The following is a 22,005-nucleotide window of genomic DNA, read 5'->3' on the forward strand; positions in this document are numbered from 1 at the left end:
ACCATTTCTTCCTCTATGTCCCTCTACGTTCATGCGTAGTACCTCGTATGTTATTATTCCTTTGTATGTTCTGTAGGATTCTTTACTAGTCTCCTGGCTCAGAAACACAGAAGTCCCGTTCACAACTACTAGACCGACAAGACGTCACAAGAAGTCATATTCATATAAAGTAGGCCAATAAGTGTTAACTAGATGCACATTTATTGAATTCAATTGCAAAGACCAGTGTTCATCAATACCGTTAAGCATATTAAAATATGCAAACGCATATTAAGCATACTAAAATATGCATATCACTTCACACGTTTTAACACAGTGGTTATCAGTGAAAAAATCTCCATACATATTTAATAACTAGCTTCTGCCCGCGACTTCGTACGCGGATCCTGTCCCTTATGCCAGCGACTACGGGGTCAGCAAAATCAAAGATCTTAATCGTCTGATATTGAATTTTAAGAGCCCGTTGACTTGAAAACAACGGAATACGCATTAGAAACGTTACATATATTTTATTTTTGTACTTCAACAGCAAAAGCACAGCAGACTAAACAAAACGCTGAGAACTGAACCGCAATAGACGCGACCATAGGGATAAAAGTAGTGATTCTAATTAGTCCGAATTTAAGTTGTGTGTGGCAAAAATATTACACGTATTATTACGTAAAAAACATTAAATAGATAACAAAGTCGTGGTGACTTAGTGGAAGTCGTGGTGGTTTATAGGGCAGAGAACGTCTTTGATTCCAGGTCTGGCAAGTGCCTGCCAATGCAACTTTTCTAAGTTCGTATGTACTTTCTACGTATATTTTGGATACCAATGACCGTTATTTGGAAGGCATGTTAAACTGTAGGTTCCGGCTGTCATTGAACATTCTTGGCAGTCGTTATGGGTAGTCAGACCAGTAAGTCTGACCAGTTTTACCAAGGGGTGTTGGGTTGAGCGGGTAACCGGGTTGTGGAGGTCAGATAGGCAGTCGCTCCTTGTAAAACACTGGTACTCAGTTGCATCGTGACTGGAAGTCGACTCTAACATAATTGGGATAAAGGCTCTTGAGATAATAACGACAATAATAATGAGCTATAAGCACCGCAGGACATCTGAGGCTGATGACGGGGAGTAGCTACCCCGCGGGGCTATATATACTGAGTTCTCCAGGGAGAGTATACTGCCCCCATCTCCGGCCGGTCGGAGTGAACCATGACGGGGGTAGGTCTCAAGCCTCTGGCTTGGCTTAGCCGTCCAGAGTGGAGTCGCTAGAGCAGGGTTAGTAGCCCTGCTCGGAGGATGCCTCGTGGTAAGTGACCCACAGGGAGCGCGTAATCTGCATTTAAAATCCGCCGAGGTATTCTCACACTTCAGCCGCTCATGTCCCTGTTGCCCTCTTGTTGCTATTCAGTGACTGATCTGTACAGTAAGTGAGCTGGCGAAGTCTCCACCTGCAATTTTTACATGTATCTAATACATTGTCATCGGCAGGTGCCATAGTTCCCGTAGTTTCCCCATTCCTAGTCCATTAGCATCCCATCACAATAGCCCAAGTAGTTTTCATCCACAGTTAGCAATGGTATAGCACAGAACCGGGGATTGTCTTTTTTTAACGACGTCCACCGGGGATTGTCCTTGAGTTCATATTTCTATAGTGTATAAAGGGATAATCGTCGGTTTTGTGTCACCATACCTATTTCATAACATTCGTTTCTATACATTTCAAGTGTAGTATTGCTCTTGAAGTTCCACATCAGGTGTTCCAGATCTTCGATGTATATACGTCAATAGAGAGTGCTTATTAGATTGAACCACTTTTGCAAAAACGTCATATCTTTATATGCTATAGTATAGCTGGGCTCCTGGGGTTCCACATCAGGTGTTTTACATCTTCAATTTTTATAAGTCAACAGAGAGTGCTTATCAGATTGAACAACTTTTGCTAAAACGTCACACCTCTATATGCTATAGTCTAGCTGGGCCCCTGGAGTTCCACATCAGGTGTTTTAGATCTTCAATTTGTATAAGTCAATAGAAAGTGCTTATCAAGTTGAACAACTTTTGCTAAAACGTCATACCTGTATATGGTACAGAGAAGCTGGGCTCTTGGGGTTCCACATCAGGTGTTCCAGATCTTAAAATTTATTATCTCAGCTGAAAATGCTCATCACATGAAACAATTTTTGCTATGGCACCATTTTGGTATCTCTTATAGTTTTGTTGGTCTGTTGGTGTTCTGCATCAGGTCTTCAAGTTTTGAAGATAAATTATAGCCTATATGTTGACCAGGCTTAATACTGATACAACAAAGAAAAAATCATTGAAATCCGTCCAGTAGTTCCGAAGATTAGCGTGTACAAACAAACAGACATACAGACATACAGACATACAGACATACAGACATACAGACAGAATTTTTTTTTTGGATTTGTGCTCCATTACTGTTTCTAAACCCCACCCAATTAATATTTTTTTAATATATTCAATGTACAGACACAGTTTTTTTACAGATTTATTATATGTATAGATATGGTGAAGCGCGAAGGTGTTGGATTTGCATTCATTATGCAATCTCTATGCTTTCTATTTCCGGAGCAATATGCAAATTTGCAGATAAGGATCTTCCCGTTACGTATCTTCTTGGAGTCTATGGCACATTAAATTATGCTCTTGATTGGTACACTGATTAGGGTACACAGTTAAGGGACCCTCACTTATCATGATTGCCTGTTCTATTAGAAGGTTGATTAATAGCGTCAGGGGATGTTTTTTTAATGTACGAAAATGTTCAAGGTTTTAAATGTTTGGCTGGCAAAACATGATACAGGGAGAAGGTGACATTAGTCAAAAGTTGAAACTGTAAGAAAATACATTGTATAAAAAAAAAATGAAGCTAATAATATTTTTGTCGAAAAAAAATTGATGACTGGAAACTTTTGCAGCGTATTTTTTACGTATTGTTATTACGTCTTATTGATCTTAGATGAGACTGGACGAGCTGTAGTAAGTAAAGGTAATATAACTATCAATATTCGGATATCTGCCTATCAAAATAAATTGGCCGATCCCTTCTAAACTATCATTCAAGACGTTATGTTATCCTTTACTTAAAGCATTCAATTACTTTCACATTTTAACGTTATTAGGCTATATAACCAAGAGTAGCTATATATTCAACAGGTTACGTTTCTGAGGATAACGAAATCCTACTTCTAACTGGCATTACATAACATTTTTATATGAATTGAGCTTTTGTGGATGCTGCTGAATAGCTGTAAAGGTACTTTAGCCTGTAAAATGTGTTGCATAATGTAATAGATATTGTTAAAAGGAATCTATTGTTATATTGCCCATTAGTAGACCATTTCGTGGGTTAAGAACTAGAGTAGCGTAAGGCCAAAATGACAACTTCTCGGGAGAGCCCGAAAACAACTCTTTACCTACTGTTATCTTATAGCCCTTTTCGTAAAAATCTATAGTAGTTAGATATCTGATTTTTACTAATAATAAAACTGTATTTATCGGCTACAGAATAATGTAACTTTTTGGTCAGTCAAAATACGGTTTCATTTTAATAAAATGTATTTTTCAAAAACTGGTTGACATTTTGGCTGTTACATAAATTAGTGCCATAGTAGCGTATCGTATCCCACCCTTACGTTTTTTTGGCAGGACGAAAAATTACGGAAGCACCACCCATAAGCAGTAACGGTACTTTACGTTTATTTGGCACGAAACAAACTAAGCCTACATAATCAAACTTTCTGCGTTAATAACATATGGCAAGATACGTTATTTAAGCGATTACATTGAAGGCATATTTTGGTGTCTTATTCGCTCTGTAAATCGAGTTACGATCGTTGTGCTCGAAATTTTGTTTGGCAATAAACAAATATCTTTTTTTTTATATACGTTATTGTTGTACTAAGCAATCGACTCACTACATCGTTCCAGTTTTTCGGCACATAAAAATATGGGGATTAAATAAACGAATGGTGAAAAAATTTGTTTTTGTATTTTTGCCCTTACGCTACTCTAGTTCTTAACCCACGATTTATCGAAAGGTAGGGAACTTTTTATACGGGTGCGAGAAGTTCCTTTGAGAAACTTTGTTAAACTGGGGGAAACAGGCTTGCTGAATTTTTTCAGCTAATTACAAAAGTATTTCATTAATTGGAAGATCCTTATTGCCGAGACAGACTTCGTTTATTTTGATTGCTTTTATTTCAGAATTAGCGTGACAATTTAAATGGTCCAACTCAATGCAAAGTCATTTCGGACTCAAAATAAAACCCATATCTAGCTGTCTTAATACAATTCACAATAAGTCAGAATACATTAGACATCAAAACTACAGTTCGAAATAAACGCCGTATCACCTAAAATAACTACATTATATAACGTTATTAATACGTTATTAAAGACGCTATCGAAATAATAACACGTTACTCGACAGACTTCAGTCAATGGCACTAGGGTAGACCAGGAACTGAGACTGGCGTCAAATTATAGCCCATAGGCTCTGAATAACGGACGCGTCATATGTGGGGAGAGTTGGGGACAAGCGACAAGCGACAAGCGGGAGCGGTTTGAAAATGTACGAATGTAAAGAGCGGATTATTGCGTGATTACTAAAGTAGTGACAACTTTATCGTAGGGGAATTTTTGGTAAGTGATAATATTTAAATTGCGTAAATTACAGTACCCATATGCAAAGGTGAACAAGGTCAGAAAAGGTCATCGTTTCAACCATAGGACCTTCACTGCTAAACATAGGCATCCTATTAATTTTCAGTAACAACTAAAAGTGGCTCGAGGATATTCAATACCGCCCGTTTGGTTCCCAGTTTGAGACAGTTTCCACCCACTTCACAATTATAATTAACAAAATCGCCACTCCCTCATCACTTGGGTCACGGATACGCGCCCACTTACCGTATCGCTAGCTCCGTAACGTTGCTTATAAATATTTCACGTAATACTCGTAGAAAGGCCTGCTTTACCCAGCTGCGGGACTATTGATTCTATGCTTATGCAGGGACAAGCAAATGTGGGAGTTTGAACAGTTAAACTAACAATATTCTGTTGATCATGTGCGAAAGGTTTGTGATTATTGTTATGGCGTAAATCCACCGTTTATGGTACTGTGCTTCAGTATGATGCTCACAAATTTTAGTTCTTGTTATTATTTACTCTAGAAAATAAAAACAAACTGCGTGGGAACTGTTCTTAAATGCCATACAATGTTTATTTTACACAGAGGTGCGCGAACAATGTTTGTGGAATCTCGTTGTTATAGAATTTATACGACCTATTTAGCGTTTTCCTACCAACATTTTCAATAACAGTTGTTTTGAAAGCTGTTCCATAGCCAATGGCACTTTTTTATAATTTTCAAAGGAAGAAAAAAAAAACTCCATCGTTGCACAAACTTCATCTTGTATTCGAATGTTAGTAAATATAGATTTAACAGTAAATATAAATGAAAATTCAATCGCAGATTCCTCTCATCGCAAAACTATTTACACACTCAACATAAAACAACCCAGATTGTTTATTGAAACGTATAAATTATGCAGCACATTTCAGCTTGATTTACATATACAAACATACGTTTATATTGTATTTATGTGTATGAGTAATGAGCGATTCATGTTCCCAATTACGAATGCATTAAGATTCTGAATATTCCAACATCACTAATTTCCATGTTAGCACAAATGTTAATTTGTGCTAACATGGAAAATAGAATAACCACGTCAAATGTTGGAGTCTAAAATCTCTAGTGAATCAAAGCTGATTTTAATTTAGTTTGTGGTGAAAGAGTTTTTGAGGACGCTGCTTTATATGCGGAAAGTTCTAGAACTTTTTAGGTCGAAACTGTTCGATAATAAGTTTGTTTTTGGCCGAAAGGGTCTTGATAGTGTCATTGCCACTGCCAACTCAGGTTTGTGTCTCGCAAAGACTCTCAAAATTAGTAATATAATACTAGGCTGATTGCTATTTGGTTAATCCATAGTTCCAGTAGTCATTATCTAGTAGTCCGCCTTTACTTTTCTTATAGTCGGTGGAAAATAATGGAACTGGGTTTTCTTGGAGCGATTGCCTATCTTACCTCCCAGTAACCAGGGCAGAAGCGATACCCTTGCTTTCGAAACACGGCTCTGTAATATTTCAGTAACCTAATTGCTTAAATGTAACAATTACGAAAGAATATAAATGTTCTTCCGATAATATGTTCAGCCACGTTCAGTATCAGGAAAACGTTTTAATAAATCATTTTACACAATCCAGTAATGAAGTTAATTGAAACTGAAGTCTGAAATGCGATGCGATGCGATAAATCGTGCACAACGTAACAGGTAACAGCGTGTAAACTTGTACTTCACGGGAGAATTGTGTCGGATTATAACACGCTGTTGTTATGTAGTACATGTGTACATAATACGTAGATATGTACATTATTTACGTATGTTTGAGTGGTTGAATCTCGTGGCTTCGTTTGTGTCCTCATGAAATTACTAAGTACAGGTAGATTTACTCAAATATCCTTGCCGTTTTGAAGTTACCTACCGACTTCATGATAGTTAAATGCTCATATCTGAAGAACTGTTAAGTTAACATAAGTAATTTATACCCGTTTCCAGCATTATTTTCTCACTGTTATCAGAATTTTATGGTATTTAGTCGACCTATTTTGGACTCAAGCGCATTTAGAAATCAGTTCAATTTTTCAAAGATTTTCTTCTACATACAAAACACATACATAGCGACCTTAAAGAAATCGCGATTACTTAACAACCATTAACCAATATTAAGAAAAAAAAATATATCATTCAAGGAAAACTCTCTCTCAAATATAATAGGAAATAAGAAAACTCTTTTACGTATTTTTCTTCCTCAATTTAGCTAAATCGATTCGCGCTTACGATTTAGGCTCACGCTTGACTGAACTCGGGAACATTGAAAAACGTTCGTGATTTACTGGTAATAAATACGTTACTGATACTTTTACGAACAAATATTTAACTAGGGCCCAAGTTAACCGACTACATAAGAGTCACTTTTCTTAAGACAACTGTTAACTATGAATTTACACGTTCAATAGTCAAAATGAACAGTTTGAAATATTGAACTAAAATTGCGGGCTCCGGCAGTCATTTGTACATCTTTGACAGTTGTCATGGTTATCCGAAAGCTAAAAAATCTAACAATCAGTGTTACCAACTGTTAGCAGGTCACAAGCAGTAGCTACATAAAACATTGGTACCCACAGCCGCATCCCAGTAGACTGGAAGGAAGCCGACCAAATAATTGGGAAAAGGCTAAGCTGATTTATCATTAACTTAGTTATCATCACACAACAATCTGATAAAACACTCGGTCCACTTATGAATTTCAATGTACAAGACCCAGTCAATTTTAAGCTACCATAAAAATACAATATCGTCAAAAGTAAACACAATAAAAAACAATCACTGAAAAGCAATCATCACTCCATACGTAGTATTTAAATGTAAATCGAGCGATGTCCAGTGAAATTCCGATATTCCCCGAACCTTTCATTGTAAACAGTACGCATGTGTGTTTAACAATGTTTTATTGGGGAACAGATTTCAAAGGAATTCGTGGGTATCTGTTGTCAATCGTTTATCGTGATAGGGCTCGGTTTTTTAAGAGAACGTTTAAGCGTTTTAAACGTTTTATCTGCCCATGCCTACGAAATTTAGACACTGACCTATCGGATTGTAGATCGTATTACTACTATTCTATGCGAATTCATAGCTATATAAAGTTCAGAGATTTCCAAAAAAGCCTCACCCCTCAAAAAGTAGACCAAAAATACAATATTCACACAAATAAAACCGTATTTATAATAATTTGCAAACAGTGATAAAATAATACTTCACCCAGACCACATCCATTTGCGTTGAACAAAGTTAATTAAATGGAGTATCACGCAGACTCTGTTTTTATTATGTTTGCTTATTTGTATTTCAATATTGCAGCACATTTTATGGACGTTATGTATGCAGTAAACAGAACAAAAGCATATATTCCTTTTAAGTTTAAAATTATTAATGAACCCTTTCAGGAGCATCATATGAATATTTAACTGACTGTCGAAGGATGGTTGGCGATTCATTTTTGCGATGCGTTTGGTGAAAGTTTCGAGGCGTCACTGATATTTTTAAAACGACTGCAGCTTTTTATCTGCCAAGATAGAGATGAATGCTAATGCACAAATAAAGTACAATGATTAGCTATTGGCCGTTGACTATTTACCGCCCATATAGTACAGAATACAAATATAATAGTTAACTATATACAACATGTAACGTAATTAACGCACACCCTCAAACACCCCAATTAGAATATTATGTTATAATCATAATACATACACTGAATTTTCAATTTAACATGTATATGCATTGTTATTTACTAAATTAGTTATACCAATTCTTGGAGAACTTTTTGGTCATACTACTACGCACGCAAATATCGCGCCGCGCGCCGCTCGACTCGACACAATATAACGAAACTACGGAAAAAGCCGACAATACACGAAGTCTTATTACTTTGAGTTACGGTCTATTTGAATTTGTTTTGACTGTACAGGGTTAATATGACAATAATTTCCGTAGTTTTAATTATTTTTGGGATAAAAACTACCTATATTAAAATGATATAAATCGATTCAGTAAACGATTCTGAACAAACTAATTTCAGGATGTGCGTTAATTAAGTTACATGTTGTATACAAACTTAAACTACTTATCTTTATACAGAACTAAAAATAAAATACTATATACAAAATATATATACCTAAACATAAAACATATATTAAAGAGCATCGATCAGGCGTCGAAGTATTCCTCCGCATTACTGTCCTCCGGAAACGTGCCCAGAAGGCTGGCTGCATTGCCACGTTGAATGTTAACTTATTTACTATTCAAAACGTTATTCAAAGGCTGACTCATAACAGACAAAAGAAAATCAATTCCTAACATCACTTACCACTTAACTACTTTCCAAATTAACAGGGTCCTCCTAATTGTTCTAAAAGCTGATATATTTCCCGTGAGTTCCCCTTTTTGTTCGGAAATCGAGTTGAACAAACAGACTAACAAAGTAGCGTACTAATAAATGTTGAAAGGAAAGTTAACGATTTTCTCCAACTTTTAATGGCGACGAACCTTCATTGGGTGCTATGGTACCTAAATGGTAATTCGTTCGTAGTTTTGATTTAGTTAAGGGTGGGTTTATTTGTCTTTACTTTGCCAGGTTTTGTGAGGATCCTGTTTATTACATCTATGTTTTAGTATTCTCATCAATTTTAGTATTCTAGGTTTTTTCACGTCAAATTTTCGAGTTAGGATTGAACAATGTTATTATTTGACACGTTTACATTCGTTCTTAACTCAATATTGTGCGCCAAAAATAAAAGAAAACCTACAGATATGTTAAGGGAGTTTTACAGCTAAAAAATATTTTCGAAGAGCTGGTCATCGATTTAATATTGTTCAAATGTAATAGCCCTTATCTGAAAATCTCCTGTATCTATCGTAAATATTGAAAAGTTACTAATTTTGTGTTTTCTTTGTCCACAGCCGAAGCGAGTCGGCTCTGAACAGCCCAACGGAGCCTGACGTATCGCTTGCGGCATCCCTTACCGACCCTCTAGAGGCACACACGCTGGAAGAAGCACGGCGGAGCATCAGGTAATGGCATGTTAATAATAATTAAAAATAATGAGATTTAGGGCCAGGACGACATATCAAAAGAGATCAGATGTAATAGATGTCATCTCTTTTCCGTCAATCTCATATTCTGATGGCAATCCAACAACCAGAGGGAGATCAGGCACAGAGTCGGCGCTTGTGCAAATAAGCTATCAAGTACCTATCATCGCTTTAAAAAGTCATTAAATCTTGTTGTTAAAACACAAAATACATAGGCTTTACACAGCCAATGGCTACTTAATTCAAGGCCTAACTACTTTGACCTCCGTAAACCGCGGCTCAACGAAGTCATATCTTCCAATTCGAGAAATACATAAAACATGGATTGTAAATGGAAAAGAAAACAGCCATCCGAATATATTGACATTACCTCGACACTTGGAAAACTTCGCCGAGAAAATAACTTAGAAACAATATTACATATTTATTGAAACGGTCAAATTTCATGAGAACGCTGCGACGCGAATAAAATATGGCTAGAAAATCTCTCGAGTACACGCCACAGTAAAGTGCTTCGATATAGAGTAGTACTTAAGAATTGACAAGCTGTTTAAAGTTGGTTTTATAGCCTCCATAGTCCTTGTCGATTCATATTTAGGCATTAAAACATTTATGGCATAGTTGTTTGTACCTGGATGTTGTTTTTCAAGGAATTTCACCATATAGGATAAGGGATATTTATTTTGTGCACTAATAAATATGTTTTCTGGTTTTGCAGAGATCTTCGAATGAAGTATCGCGCTCAAGCCCACCAGCTCCTAACATGGCGGCGTGCGCACAGAACGCAAGAGGAACTAGTCACACGCCTTCAGAAGGAGAAAGCGGAACAACTCAAGTCCCTCTCCAGCCAACTCCTTCTCTTCGAGTCACGCCTCGTTCGCAAGCAGAAAGAGATCACCACCATGATGGCGCTCCGAGAAACAATCATCATGAAGCAGCAGAAAGTTATCGAATCACTTCAAGCCAAGCTACTCGATAATGGAATCGAGTCACAAAATATCCCAGACTTCAGGGACATGCTCCAAGATACTCACCTCGCTGGTGACTTCGACTCACTCAATGATTCAGATTCTGCTGTCATCATGGAAGACGTAGACTTCGACAGCAGTAATACTCCGCATGTGCCAAGATTCAGGTCCACCAACCCTGACAGCGTCACCATCGTCCGGTCAATATCAGATGCTATAGATCCCAACCTCAAATACAACGTCGTGAGGCGATCGAATGGCTTTCTGAGGAGACCAGAGATTCTGGAAACTGTATACAGTGTAGAAGAAGAGGTTGATGGAGATTCCACAAAAGGTCTCAGTGCGCAAAATAGTACGGAGAAGGATCTGCTTGATGCCAATAAAACTGACGAAGAGAAATACAAGGAAACGAGTCTCCTCGCTCAAAGGCGGGATAACTTTCGAATGAGGAGCGTCGTCCTTACCGCTGAGGTCAAAAGCATAGACAACGACAAGGAGTTAAAGCCGAAGAGCGGTAAAGAGGTGTGGTCGTACAGCTATGTGCCAAAACGAATGACTCCAGCCAACGAGTCTGATGACGAGGGCACGTCGAACGCCGAGAGTGACGAGGAGCCAGAACCGAAGTCGAACCACGTGGTGACGTACAACAGAGTGATGTCGAACCACAGGAACGTCACCAAGCCCAAGGACGTCAAGTATAAGAGGATAAACAAGGCCAAGTCCAAGAGCTTAGAGGAGCTGCGAGGCAGACTAAAGAACTGGGTCGAGAAAGGCAACAAGTTGTCCAACATACCTTTAGAACACGCGCAAAGTTACGCCTAAACTGAAAGTTCCTTTTAATTAAGTGTTGAATTTCTGCGTGATTCGTTTCTCAAACGATGTTTTACTTTCATCACAGATAAAGTAGATCACAATGTAATGGTAGTATCCAAGTACCTTTTAAAATAAGGGTTGTAACCAGCTTTACGTCGGAGGCAAATCTATTGAAATATTCTTGATACTCAGACTATTGTAAATAAATATTTCTTGTATGTTATAGATATTGTGCAACATTAAAACTAGGCTAAGTTAGGTTGTCTTTAAGTTTTCTATTGTTTATGAACGGAGTACTTAAGAATAAGGTATCGTGTGGTACGCAAAGGGTACGCATTACGTAAGCAGTTTTCCTGTCTATTTTTTGACAATGTCAAAGTTATTAAATGTCAAAATTGCAAGAGACAGGGACAAAAAGAGCTAAGTGATAGAATGCATCTAAATATTTATTTATTTATAGAGATGTAGATTGTTAAAAAATATAACTAAAATGTATATTCCCCTGCATATTTTCAATGTCTACTTTAAACTGATTATATTATTGGCCTAGGTAATAAATTGTTAAAATAGGTACTTAATTATTCATATTTACAATTTTGAGCCTATAAATGGACAGTATAAATTCAATGTTAAATATAATATTTAAATAATAAACATTTTTCCATTACATTTGCTTACCCTTGGGGTTTTGATGTTATAAAATAAGCAGTTATCAGAAATCAGAATTCATATCCATTCCTTAGTGAATTTTCATTATAATAGTACAAAATATGTTTTTAGTAAATGTTCTATAAACAATAGAAAACTTAGAAAATATATATTTTCGCGCGCACGACTGATTTTGAGTATTTCATTTTGGATAAATAAAAATTGTAAAAAATATCGCTTTATTGGAATTGAAAATCTCCTGTGATTTTGTGATTGTCTCGTCAAATTGTTTTCGCCAATTCCTTATAATGTTAGGTAAAATTAATATAAATCAGAATAGTTAAAGAATTATTCTGGAGATTTATAATTATTTAGATATTTATTGTCTCGGTGCCAATTATTAAAATATTTTTTCTCTTGATAATAAATAAATAGTTAATATTTTTTTCCGTATACAGGCTGGTCGGTTATTGATTTGCGTCAAAAAGTGTATTTATTTTTACGTGATAATTTGACGAAAAAGTTTCTGTTTCGCTTTATTTTGAAATAGAAAAACTTTTTGTTTTATTTACTGAATTTTAAAAACATGACATTTGATATTTTTTTATCCACGTTTTAAAAAGAGTTGATTTTTATCACAATATTTACTTAAAAGTTTTTTGCAAAAAATTTAAGTAATCGGATCGAAGAGTTTTCGAATTAATCAAGATATTTGAGAAATATGATCTCGACTGATTTTAATTAATTTGATTGGAAAACAGAGAATATTTTGTTCAGAAGCAAATTAAGGCTTCGAACTCTTTTGAGCGAGTTTACTAATTGGCTTAGTGCTAAGCTTGGGAGTGCGTGCTAATTGAGTTTCTGTAATTAGTAGACACGTGCTCGAATATTGACTGTTTGCTCATCCAAACACGTGGTTATATTACTCAAATGTAATTACACAACGTTTTTTGTATTGTTGAAGATATTGTTATAATATTTACTTCTTGATTTGAATAGTTTTCTTATAAGTAATAGTTTGGATTTTTAATGTATGACTATTCCAGTGCAAATCTTTTAAATCATAATTTTACATTTTTACAATATCTGTACTAATCATTTTATATCCACAAGACATCGTATCTTTTTTTATAGTAATTGTTGCCCCAAAAATATCGCTAAGCGATAAAAATAGCATTGTCAATAAACGACCACCCTGTATACAGCCTACATATCACTTTCCGCTGTAAAATGGACGATAGCTTCGGAAATATATTTTTTTAAATATAATAACTGTGTACACCGCATTCCTAATAATAGTCAAACACTGATATTGAATTGAAAAATAAATATATCAATAAATCATTTGTTTTGTTTTATTTTAAACTGGTATTCACTCTAATGCGTTTAAGACTGTGGTAAGAAAATGTTGGACTATTAGGTAATTAAATAAAAATTCATGACACTTATCGGTCACAGGTATGAATAAAATCATTTTATCTAAAACACTCACAAATTTTAGGGTTTGGACTAAATTAGTGGTACTTATTTGGTTGTTACAAACGGTAGTAGGATCGTAACTACAGTTTGAAACTAAAAACTTATATTACTTTGGTCAAGGGCACATCATGTATTTCTGTAAACTTAGATATCAAGAAGTAGATCCACTACGCCGTCATAACGGGGTTTTTTTGCTCTACAAATCAGTAAATCAGGTAAAATTATACATAAGTAGGTAAGTACAAAGGTTAACGGCACAATATCGGCCGTCGTAAGTCAGCCGAGTTTTATGGACCACTCACGGTATCTCTCACTTTTGCAGTAAAACAGCTCAATGTTTAGTACCTTACCTTAGTATCTTACTTTTTATAAGGTTTACTGGACAATAGCCCTTTTGAGGTCTTGTTTTACGCCCGGTGCTATTAATTTATAGAATAAGTAATAATTTAAATCTATTTGCTCTTCAGGTTACGAGGCACAATTTATGAGCAGACAAGCTGTTTACTGCGGTTTCACCCGCGTCCCGAGGAAACGACTTCCTGGGGATAGGATATGTTCCAAACGATAAAAGATATGTTTAAATTGGTTTAGTAGTTACTGCGCCTTTAGGGAACAAAAAAAATACACTGTAAGTATAGATTGCCTTTTTAAGAAAGCCTTCGTACTGTATTTCGCGCATGACTAAAATAAGGAACAGAGAGTACAAAAAGTTTTAATTAATTCGCCTAAATCGCAGCAAGTATTGAAAGTCTTTCGTAAATGTTCTTAATTTCTTTCAAAGTCAGAAGACATCATTATATCAGACTCACACAGCTTCGTTCCCCATTCTTGGTATTATAAACGAATAATTTTAACTTAAGTTACAAAATTCTATGTCATTTCAACACCGAACGACGACCCTTTGTAACTTTATACGTGAAATATTAACTTGAATATAAACCGCGTTAAACTTTGTTCCCCAAAAGAAAAAGGAAAAATTGCGAAGCTTAAGTCAATATTTTATGTGGAAGAAGTTCTCTTTCTTATGGTATTTTATTCGGATGAAAATGAAAATCATTGGTGCCTTGTTTTTCCTGAGTTTTTTTCAAGAGTTGGGGAGCGAACTTTATGAATACACAAACTTACATACACAACAGACATACCCACTATCTAGGTATGTATATGGCATGTACACTGAACTTAGAGATATCCTCTAAAGACGAAAACTAATACCTCATAACAGACGGAAGTTCAGGATAGAGTTAGGGACAGGCTTATTGATTCATTGATAAAAACTTATCTACCTTTTCCCAACTATATTGGGGTTTCGGATTCCAGTCTAACCATATGCAGCTGAACTACTATTTTTTTTACGAAGAGCAACTGCCATCTAACCTCCTGAATCCAGGTATCCAGCCAACCCGATACCTGTGACTGACACCAATTGGCAATACTGGTGTCAGACTTTCTCACTACCGACTAAAGTCCATTTCACGAAAAAAGTCCCGTAGACACAGCGCTAGTGTCTATGCTATGCGATAGCTCAATAAATACGTACAAAAATATATAGTTCCACAATTTTCCGCGAACTTCTTTCGTGGAATGGACTTTACCCGTAACACCTGTCATATATGTTCAAACGACAGCCGGCACCCACCAATCGAATGTGCCTTCCGAAACACGGAAAAGGCGTGTTCTATAAACAAAACACGACCTTCTGGGCTTTGCTGCAGCTGAAGAGAAATAAAAATATGCGGGGATCCTTTAAAAGGACATAAATTGGAATTTTAAAGTGAGTATTCAATAATATATTAAAAGTCTAAAAGAATAAGCTTTAGCCTGTAATAATAAAGCTAAAAGTTTGCGTAAGACGATTTGACATTATTTTGGTCTTAGATTTAGAACCGAAGACGTTAGGACATAATAGATTTAAGCCATGTCTTTTTAAAATAATACTGAATCAAACATATAAAAGGTTTTTTGGTAATTTTATAAATCCAGATAATTTTGCAAGTTGGAGTTCAGCATTTTTAAAGTTATTATCTAAATAGTTTTTAATAAGACAATATATAGGTAAAATTAAGTAGGTTTGGAGATTTTCAAAATTTACAAATCCAAGAAATACCGTCCGGTTTGAGAAAACTAGCACTAGGCCTTTATAGATGATTAAACCTGCTGCACACATTTTACTCAATTTTCCATCAAATCATTACCAGACTGTTCAAAGCATTTTCGGACGACAAAAACAGATCTAATTTCGAACAAACCTGATGACGTAAACACAATTCTGAGAACGTTAATGAAAACAAATAGAGATTAATCAATGCTTTAACAAAAACACTCGTTTAGCTAAACCATTTGTACAAAATTAAATCAAACATTTTCCAGTTGAAGAAAGCGTGACTTGGAACGTAACTTAGAACATTAACCAGATGGAGTCGCCATGAGCACAGATCTGTATGTAAAAATGTCTGCCGAGCTTGGGGCGCAACCATATTGATAGAACACTAATGGACTTTCGAGCGCGTCGCTCTGTTAACACATAACAACATTGTCAAACACAAACAAAAACGTGATGAACACAAGTAGGTAGGTTAATATGATTTACATAGGAGCACGAGCATTTTCGTACCCATAGAAATCAAAAAAGTATCCCGTACCATTGGCACAGGTGAAGACACAGCGTCTCCAGTCGGTCAAATTATCCAAGCTACCTACACAATCATGGCCGGTGGGGTGATTGAGCACCCCTGCCTCGTGCCCCAAGTACAGAGAATGCCCCAAGTAGGTACCCAAGTGCCCCTAATAGAATTACACAGGCTGTATAACTCAAATTCTTGTGCCAATTCTTCGTCTTCGTCAAAAGCGTTGATTGGACGCTCGATGTCAATAGGAATGTACTGAAAAGTTTTTTTTTGTTACGAAAAAGGTTGGAAATTGAGAGGTTTTCATTCTTTAGATAATTTAACAGATTCCATTGATGTTAAAGCAAATGTTGGACGAGATTTTGATTTCGGAAATCTTTTTTGAAGGTACAAAGGCGAAAGAATTTTATTTGTTGAGTTTTATTATGTTCTCAAATATAGGATAAGAATTTCTCCGAAGGTTCTCTATGGTTAACCAGTGAAGGCTCTTCAACATGGCAGACGTATGAAGTAATCTTAAAAAGAAAAAAAATTGTAAGTTACTATATTCGAAGAGTAATTTGAAAAAATCATCTTAAAAATAATTTACAAAATAATTATTCTCCTCATTTAACAATAAAGACCCTCATATTTCTTTTAGCGTTTATCTAACGAGTCTTAAGACAACACTTAAGAAAAAAAATAGTCACTGATAAGTAAACAAAATTATAAACGCCTGAAAATTCCTTGGCAATTTTAAACAATAAAATAAGACTGGCTAAAAAAAATACAATATAATCAAAACTAAAGTTTATAATAAGACAATTTTTTAATGCGATATTCAAAATGCAATAAATACGTCAAAAAATACTCTATTTTTTGGAAAATAATTCAATTTTATTTCCAATCAGATTTCCCGAGAGGCGTCAACGGTAGCAAATATCTACCGTTGACTAATTGCTACTCCACCGCCTCTACCGGTAGATGGTACCTGAATACCGGAGTGTCGGGAATTATTCTATTAGGGAATATCTGTTACATTGCTGTATTGGATTTTAGAGGATAATAATTGCATTGTGGTCATTGCTGAATATGGTAAAGATTAATTGAACGATTTATTGGGTTTTTTGTAGGAGTGTGTGACCTTCCTGTTATAAAAGAACCTACAATAAATAAATAGATCTATACTTGTATATAACGAGGAAAGATTTCCTTATTTCTTTGTTTGTTTTTTGAATTGAATAGGCTCCGGAATTATTGTACCCATTTTAACAATTCTTTTACTGTCAGAAAGCTACACTATCTGCGCTGAATATGGGCACAGTTTTCGCGGGACGCGAGTGAAACCGCTTGAAACAGCTAGTTTACAAACAAGATCAAAAAGGGAAAATTTTCTTGCTTTTCCTCATTTGCCAAGTAAAAAATAATAAGAATACGATACGATGAAAAGAATTTTCCAATCAGCACAAAATTAAAAATCGCAATGAAAATCTTAAAATTAACTTTTACAATTAAAACTTCTTTCTCTAAGTTGCTTCATATTTTTCTCACGTATAAGTAAGATAAGTATAGGCAGCAATATTCCTTAATCCTGAGCTGGAGTACAAAGTTTCGTAATCAAGCTGTTGCTGATCAGAAGTTAGTAGTTGGTATAATTAGACGCAGCGTCAGACTTTGAGGAGGAAACTTGAACGTGCCGGTGCAATTACTTCTGTTGGTATACGTGTTTCGATCGTATGGAACTGTTGGTAACATCTTAAGTAATACAAATACGATGGATCGACAGTTATTTTCTCTGAATTTCGATAAGGCCGACAATAATTTCGATAAAGTAAGTAAATACTTTTTTAGAAATGTCAAATCCGCACCTGGTTGCCATTCGTGGCAGTCGGTTTGAGAGTTAAATACTTAATAAAAAAATTGAGAGATAAAAGTATGCAACAACTTTGCTTAATGGCGTCCACGGCCGATTTCGGCCACGGCGGCTGCTCTCATTTAAGGAGATCAGCCAGCTGCGCAGGACATATTATAGTGCACGAGCATTTGCGCAGACACAGGTGCACTCCCTATTCCTTCACTCTCATAACCCGATGGGACGGCAATCCGACACGACCGGAGAGAGATCAGGCGCAGGACCGACATTTACGTGCTCTCCGATGCACGGGTGAATCAATCACCAACTTCCAGACTACAGGCTGCTTTGTGAAAGTCTAAGAAAACCCACGAAGCGATTTCGGCCCGACCCGGAAATCGAACCCGAGACCTCGAGCACAACACTCGCGCTTGCGACCACTAGACCAACGAGGCAGTCAACTTTGCTTCACAACAAGGATAAAGACTGTCAAAGTATCGGAATTAATGTCATCGCGGACTAATTCTCTGCCGACAGGCTCAGTGAATATCCTATTTTATTTGAATACAAAATAATACGAATTATATTATTCGTATTATTTTGTATGATTGAGTAATACTCATTTGCCAAAAAATATCAAAAAGGTACCATCTTTGTATTTTGTTCCGTATTCCGTATTCTGCCGCATCCCGTATCTCCAAGTAACGTTGTTTCCACGGCATTTATTATTGTGTAGCTAGCTTTACGGCCCATATACAGAGTGAAGTTAAATATTCAGCTGCTGTCTTCCTTATTACACGGTAAGATGCAAGTGTGTATGTGTGTGAGGAAATTGTGCCCAAGACATAAGGCTTTTTGGATTAGTCTGAGGCCTGATATTGGTGAATGTAGCCTTAACAGATGTCTTATTTCGAGGAGACAATGTTTTTTTACGTACATTTTAATAAATGTATTCACGTGTATGTTCCGAAATCAAGGCTGACCATCCGCCGAAAAAACAATCACGACAATAACTGTCATGACGAGTTTCTCGTGATAGGAAGGCACGTTAAATTATCGGGCTGGTGTTGGAACTTCTTTGGATGGTTACGGGTAGCCAGAAAGTCAAGGTTTGCCCGGGGAGTCTTATTGGGTTGAGGACCTAAGATAGGCAGTCGCTTCGTGTATAACACTGGTATTTAGCTGCATTCGGTTAGTCGGAAGCTGACGTCAATATAGTTAGGTAAAGGCCATGGAACGAAAAAAAATCTTCCATATAGTAAAGTTGCAATTGTTACAAAAATCTCAGTGAATTTGGATGGCCATTCTGACACGTTTTAAACATCACAATAGCTGCAGTTGTCAGACTATTTCGCTTTTGACTATGCGTTACGGCTGACATCGTTTATCTCTCACAAAGCATTGCTTAATTTCGCGGTCATGCGATGTTCGGCTGTTGTTTGTGTGCCAGCCTTTAATAAAGAGCTACATTTGTTTAACAAGTAGGTAAACTCGTTTAAAAATAGATAGTCTATAACCTTCTTCGATGAATGGGTTCTTTAGAACGTAAATGATATTTCCGTACGGCCTGAGATTAGTGAATTCTAACGAACAAATAAAAAAACTAAAACTTTGTGAATTTGGATGTTTGTTGGTTGGTCATTCACGCTTAAAGGCTGTGAAACTAGCACTCTATGTATTTCTAGTTTATAAATCCGAATAACATAATCTAACATACTGCGTACATAGAAGCATTATTTATTTATTATTATTTAATTTTTACCCGACTACACCAAGTCGGGATTCCTGTGAGACTGTGTATGGAAGCTATATCTATACTAATATTATAAAGCTGAAGAGTTTGTTTGTTTGTTTGAACGCGCTAATCTCAGGAGCTACTGACCCGATTTGAAAATTTTTTACAGTGTTAGATAGCCCATTTATCGAGGAAGGCTATAGGCTACTTTTTATCCCGGTACGGGAAGTAGTTCCCACGGGATACGAGTGAAACCGCCGGCAGAAGCTAGTCTATACTAATATTATAAAGCTGAAGAGTTTGTTTGTTTGTTTGAACGCGCTAATCTCAGGAACTACTGGTCCGATTTGAAAATTTTTTTCAGTGTTAGATAGCCCATTTATCGAGGAAGGCTATAGGCTACTTTTAATCCCGGTACGGGAAGTAGTTCCCACGGGATGCGGGTGAAACCGCTGGCAGAAGCTAGTATCGGTATAAAATCTACAGCAGCATATATACGAGTATAAGCGCAAATTAATCAGTGTCAAGCGCTCTTGTTTGTTGAAACCCTCCCAGTTTGAACATTTCACTACAGCAAACTTTGCTCCACATTTGCACTTGACTGGTACCAGTAACTATGGCGGAAAATACCAGTAATGTATATCGAGAATGTTTCTCTACTGCCAGGGATGAAAACGCAAACATTCGGTGAATAGTTTCTTAGTTTATCACGTTAGGAACTCGATAGTTCTGAAACATGGTTGTATTGTGCAACATAATTTTGAGCTCTTACGACGATAGTGTCTTAAGTGATAAGGATATTTAAATCGTACCAATGTTATTATCAGGTTAAGGCATCAAGCTTTTTACCACCACGGTCAAGCAAAAACCTCTTCTCATATAGGTAGAGAAAGAATGAGCTTGCTGAAGGCGGACTGGCAATTTTGACTTTTGAGTTCAAGTTTGGCGAAAACTGCTATTAAAATCGTAAGGCAAATGCTTTGTAAGTAGTTTGCAACTAACATTAGTTTTGTGCTTCAGTTATCTAAGGAAGACCTTTATAGAAACTACCTAAAATCTATGTGAACAATTCATTTTCATGTTCAAAGGCATAGGTACTGAGGCTAAATAGACATTTATGTTATCACAAATCACAAAGTTTGACCAGCACTTTATATAGTTAGGATAATCTATCTTTTATTCCAGCGATTTATCTGTATAATTTACTACAGGGAATTCTAGTTTCAACTAAGTTACAGTAAAACAATAAATCAATTACTTTTCAATAGTTTCGAAAGCGTCTATCTTTTAACTTTGTACTCTGGGATTCGAAACAGGGGTAGATGATTTATTTGAGGAAAATACGAAGTTTTCAGCAAGATTTATGAAGCAATAGTTTATAGTTTTTATAGCCACTTCAGTCTTTTTAGTTTATCTTTAACGCCATAAACTTTACGTAGCTAACGGGAAAATATCGTCGGGAAAATTGGCTTAAAACTCGTTGTTCCGCCACAAGGCTACGTACTCGTTTCTAACTATTTTGCTCTCCTATCCACCTACTACAAAATGGAGTAGGTGGATAGGAGAGCCTGTGTATGTATCTGGGTACATATTGCAAGTACTCACATAGAGACTGAAGTCATCATAATGAAGTAAATAAAATAAATAAATCAGCTAAAACTTACGCAAGCTATAATTTATTATGATAGCGAGTTGCGTAAATCGGTGACTGTAACTGGGTCACCTGTGGGTGCATCGAACGTAAACATGCGGCGCGGAGCGTGCCTCGATGTATCGGGTGCAAGTTTCGCGTCAGCAGTTTTGTCACCATCGCCGCTGTCACCGCCGAATGCTGAGTCGGCACAGTGCGCGCCTCGTGCGCCCCGCTACCCCGCTCCCGTCCCTGCGGCTCCTCCGCTCGCCGCCGCGACACCGCTCGATCAGCTGCTCGTTTCTGCAGCGTCGACGAAACATCAAAATGTACGTCGAGACTACGCTAGCGTCACCGGTAGCAAAATTGATGCTACGAAGAAACCCGTGCCCGTAAAGGGACAGAATCGGGCTGACGATGAGGGGTTCATTACGGTGCAAAGGAGGAAGCGCCGTCAGCGAAACAACAAGAATCGTTGCGGCACGGCTCCTATTGAGCCAAACATCAAAATTCGTGCCGCCAAGCCGAACACCCCGGTGTACATCTCC

The 22,005-nt window shown here is 36.7% G+C and overlaps 1 protein-coding gene across 1 annotated transcript in view; it reads left to right on the forward strand.

The window, feature by feature from the left end:
- Window positions 1–13,502, forward strand: part of LOC124641374 — a 202,785-nt gene extending 189,283 nt beyond the window's left edge. The window contains exons 3-4 of the mRNA XM_047179445.1: window positions 9,598–9,708; window positions 10,448–13,502. Of these exons, the coding sequence (XP_047035401.1) occupies window positions 9,598–9,708; window positions 10,448–11,519 (1,183 nt within the window). The 3' untranslated portion in view covers window positions 11,520–13,502. The remainder of the gene's footprint in view (window positions 1–9,597; window positions 9,709–10,447) is intronic.
- The last annotated feature ends 8,503 nt before the right edge of the window (window positions 13,503–22,005 follow it).

This window comes from Helicoverpa zea, chromosome 2, assembly GCF_022581195.2.
Source record: "Helicoverpa zea isolate HzStark_Cry1AcR chromosome 2, ilHelZeax1.1, whole genome shotgun sequence".
NCBI lineage: Eukaryota > Metazoa > Arthropoda > Insecta > Lepidoptera > Noctuidae > Helicoverpa > Helicoverpa zea.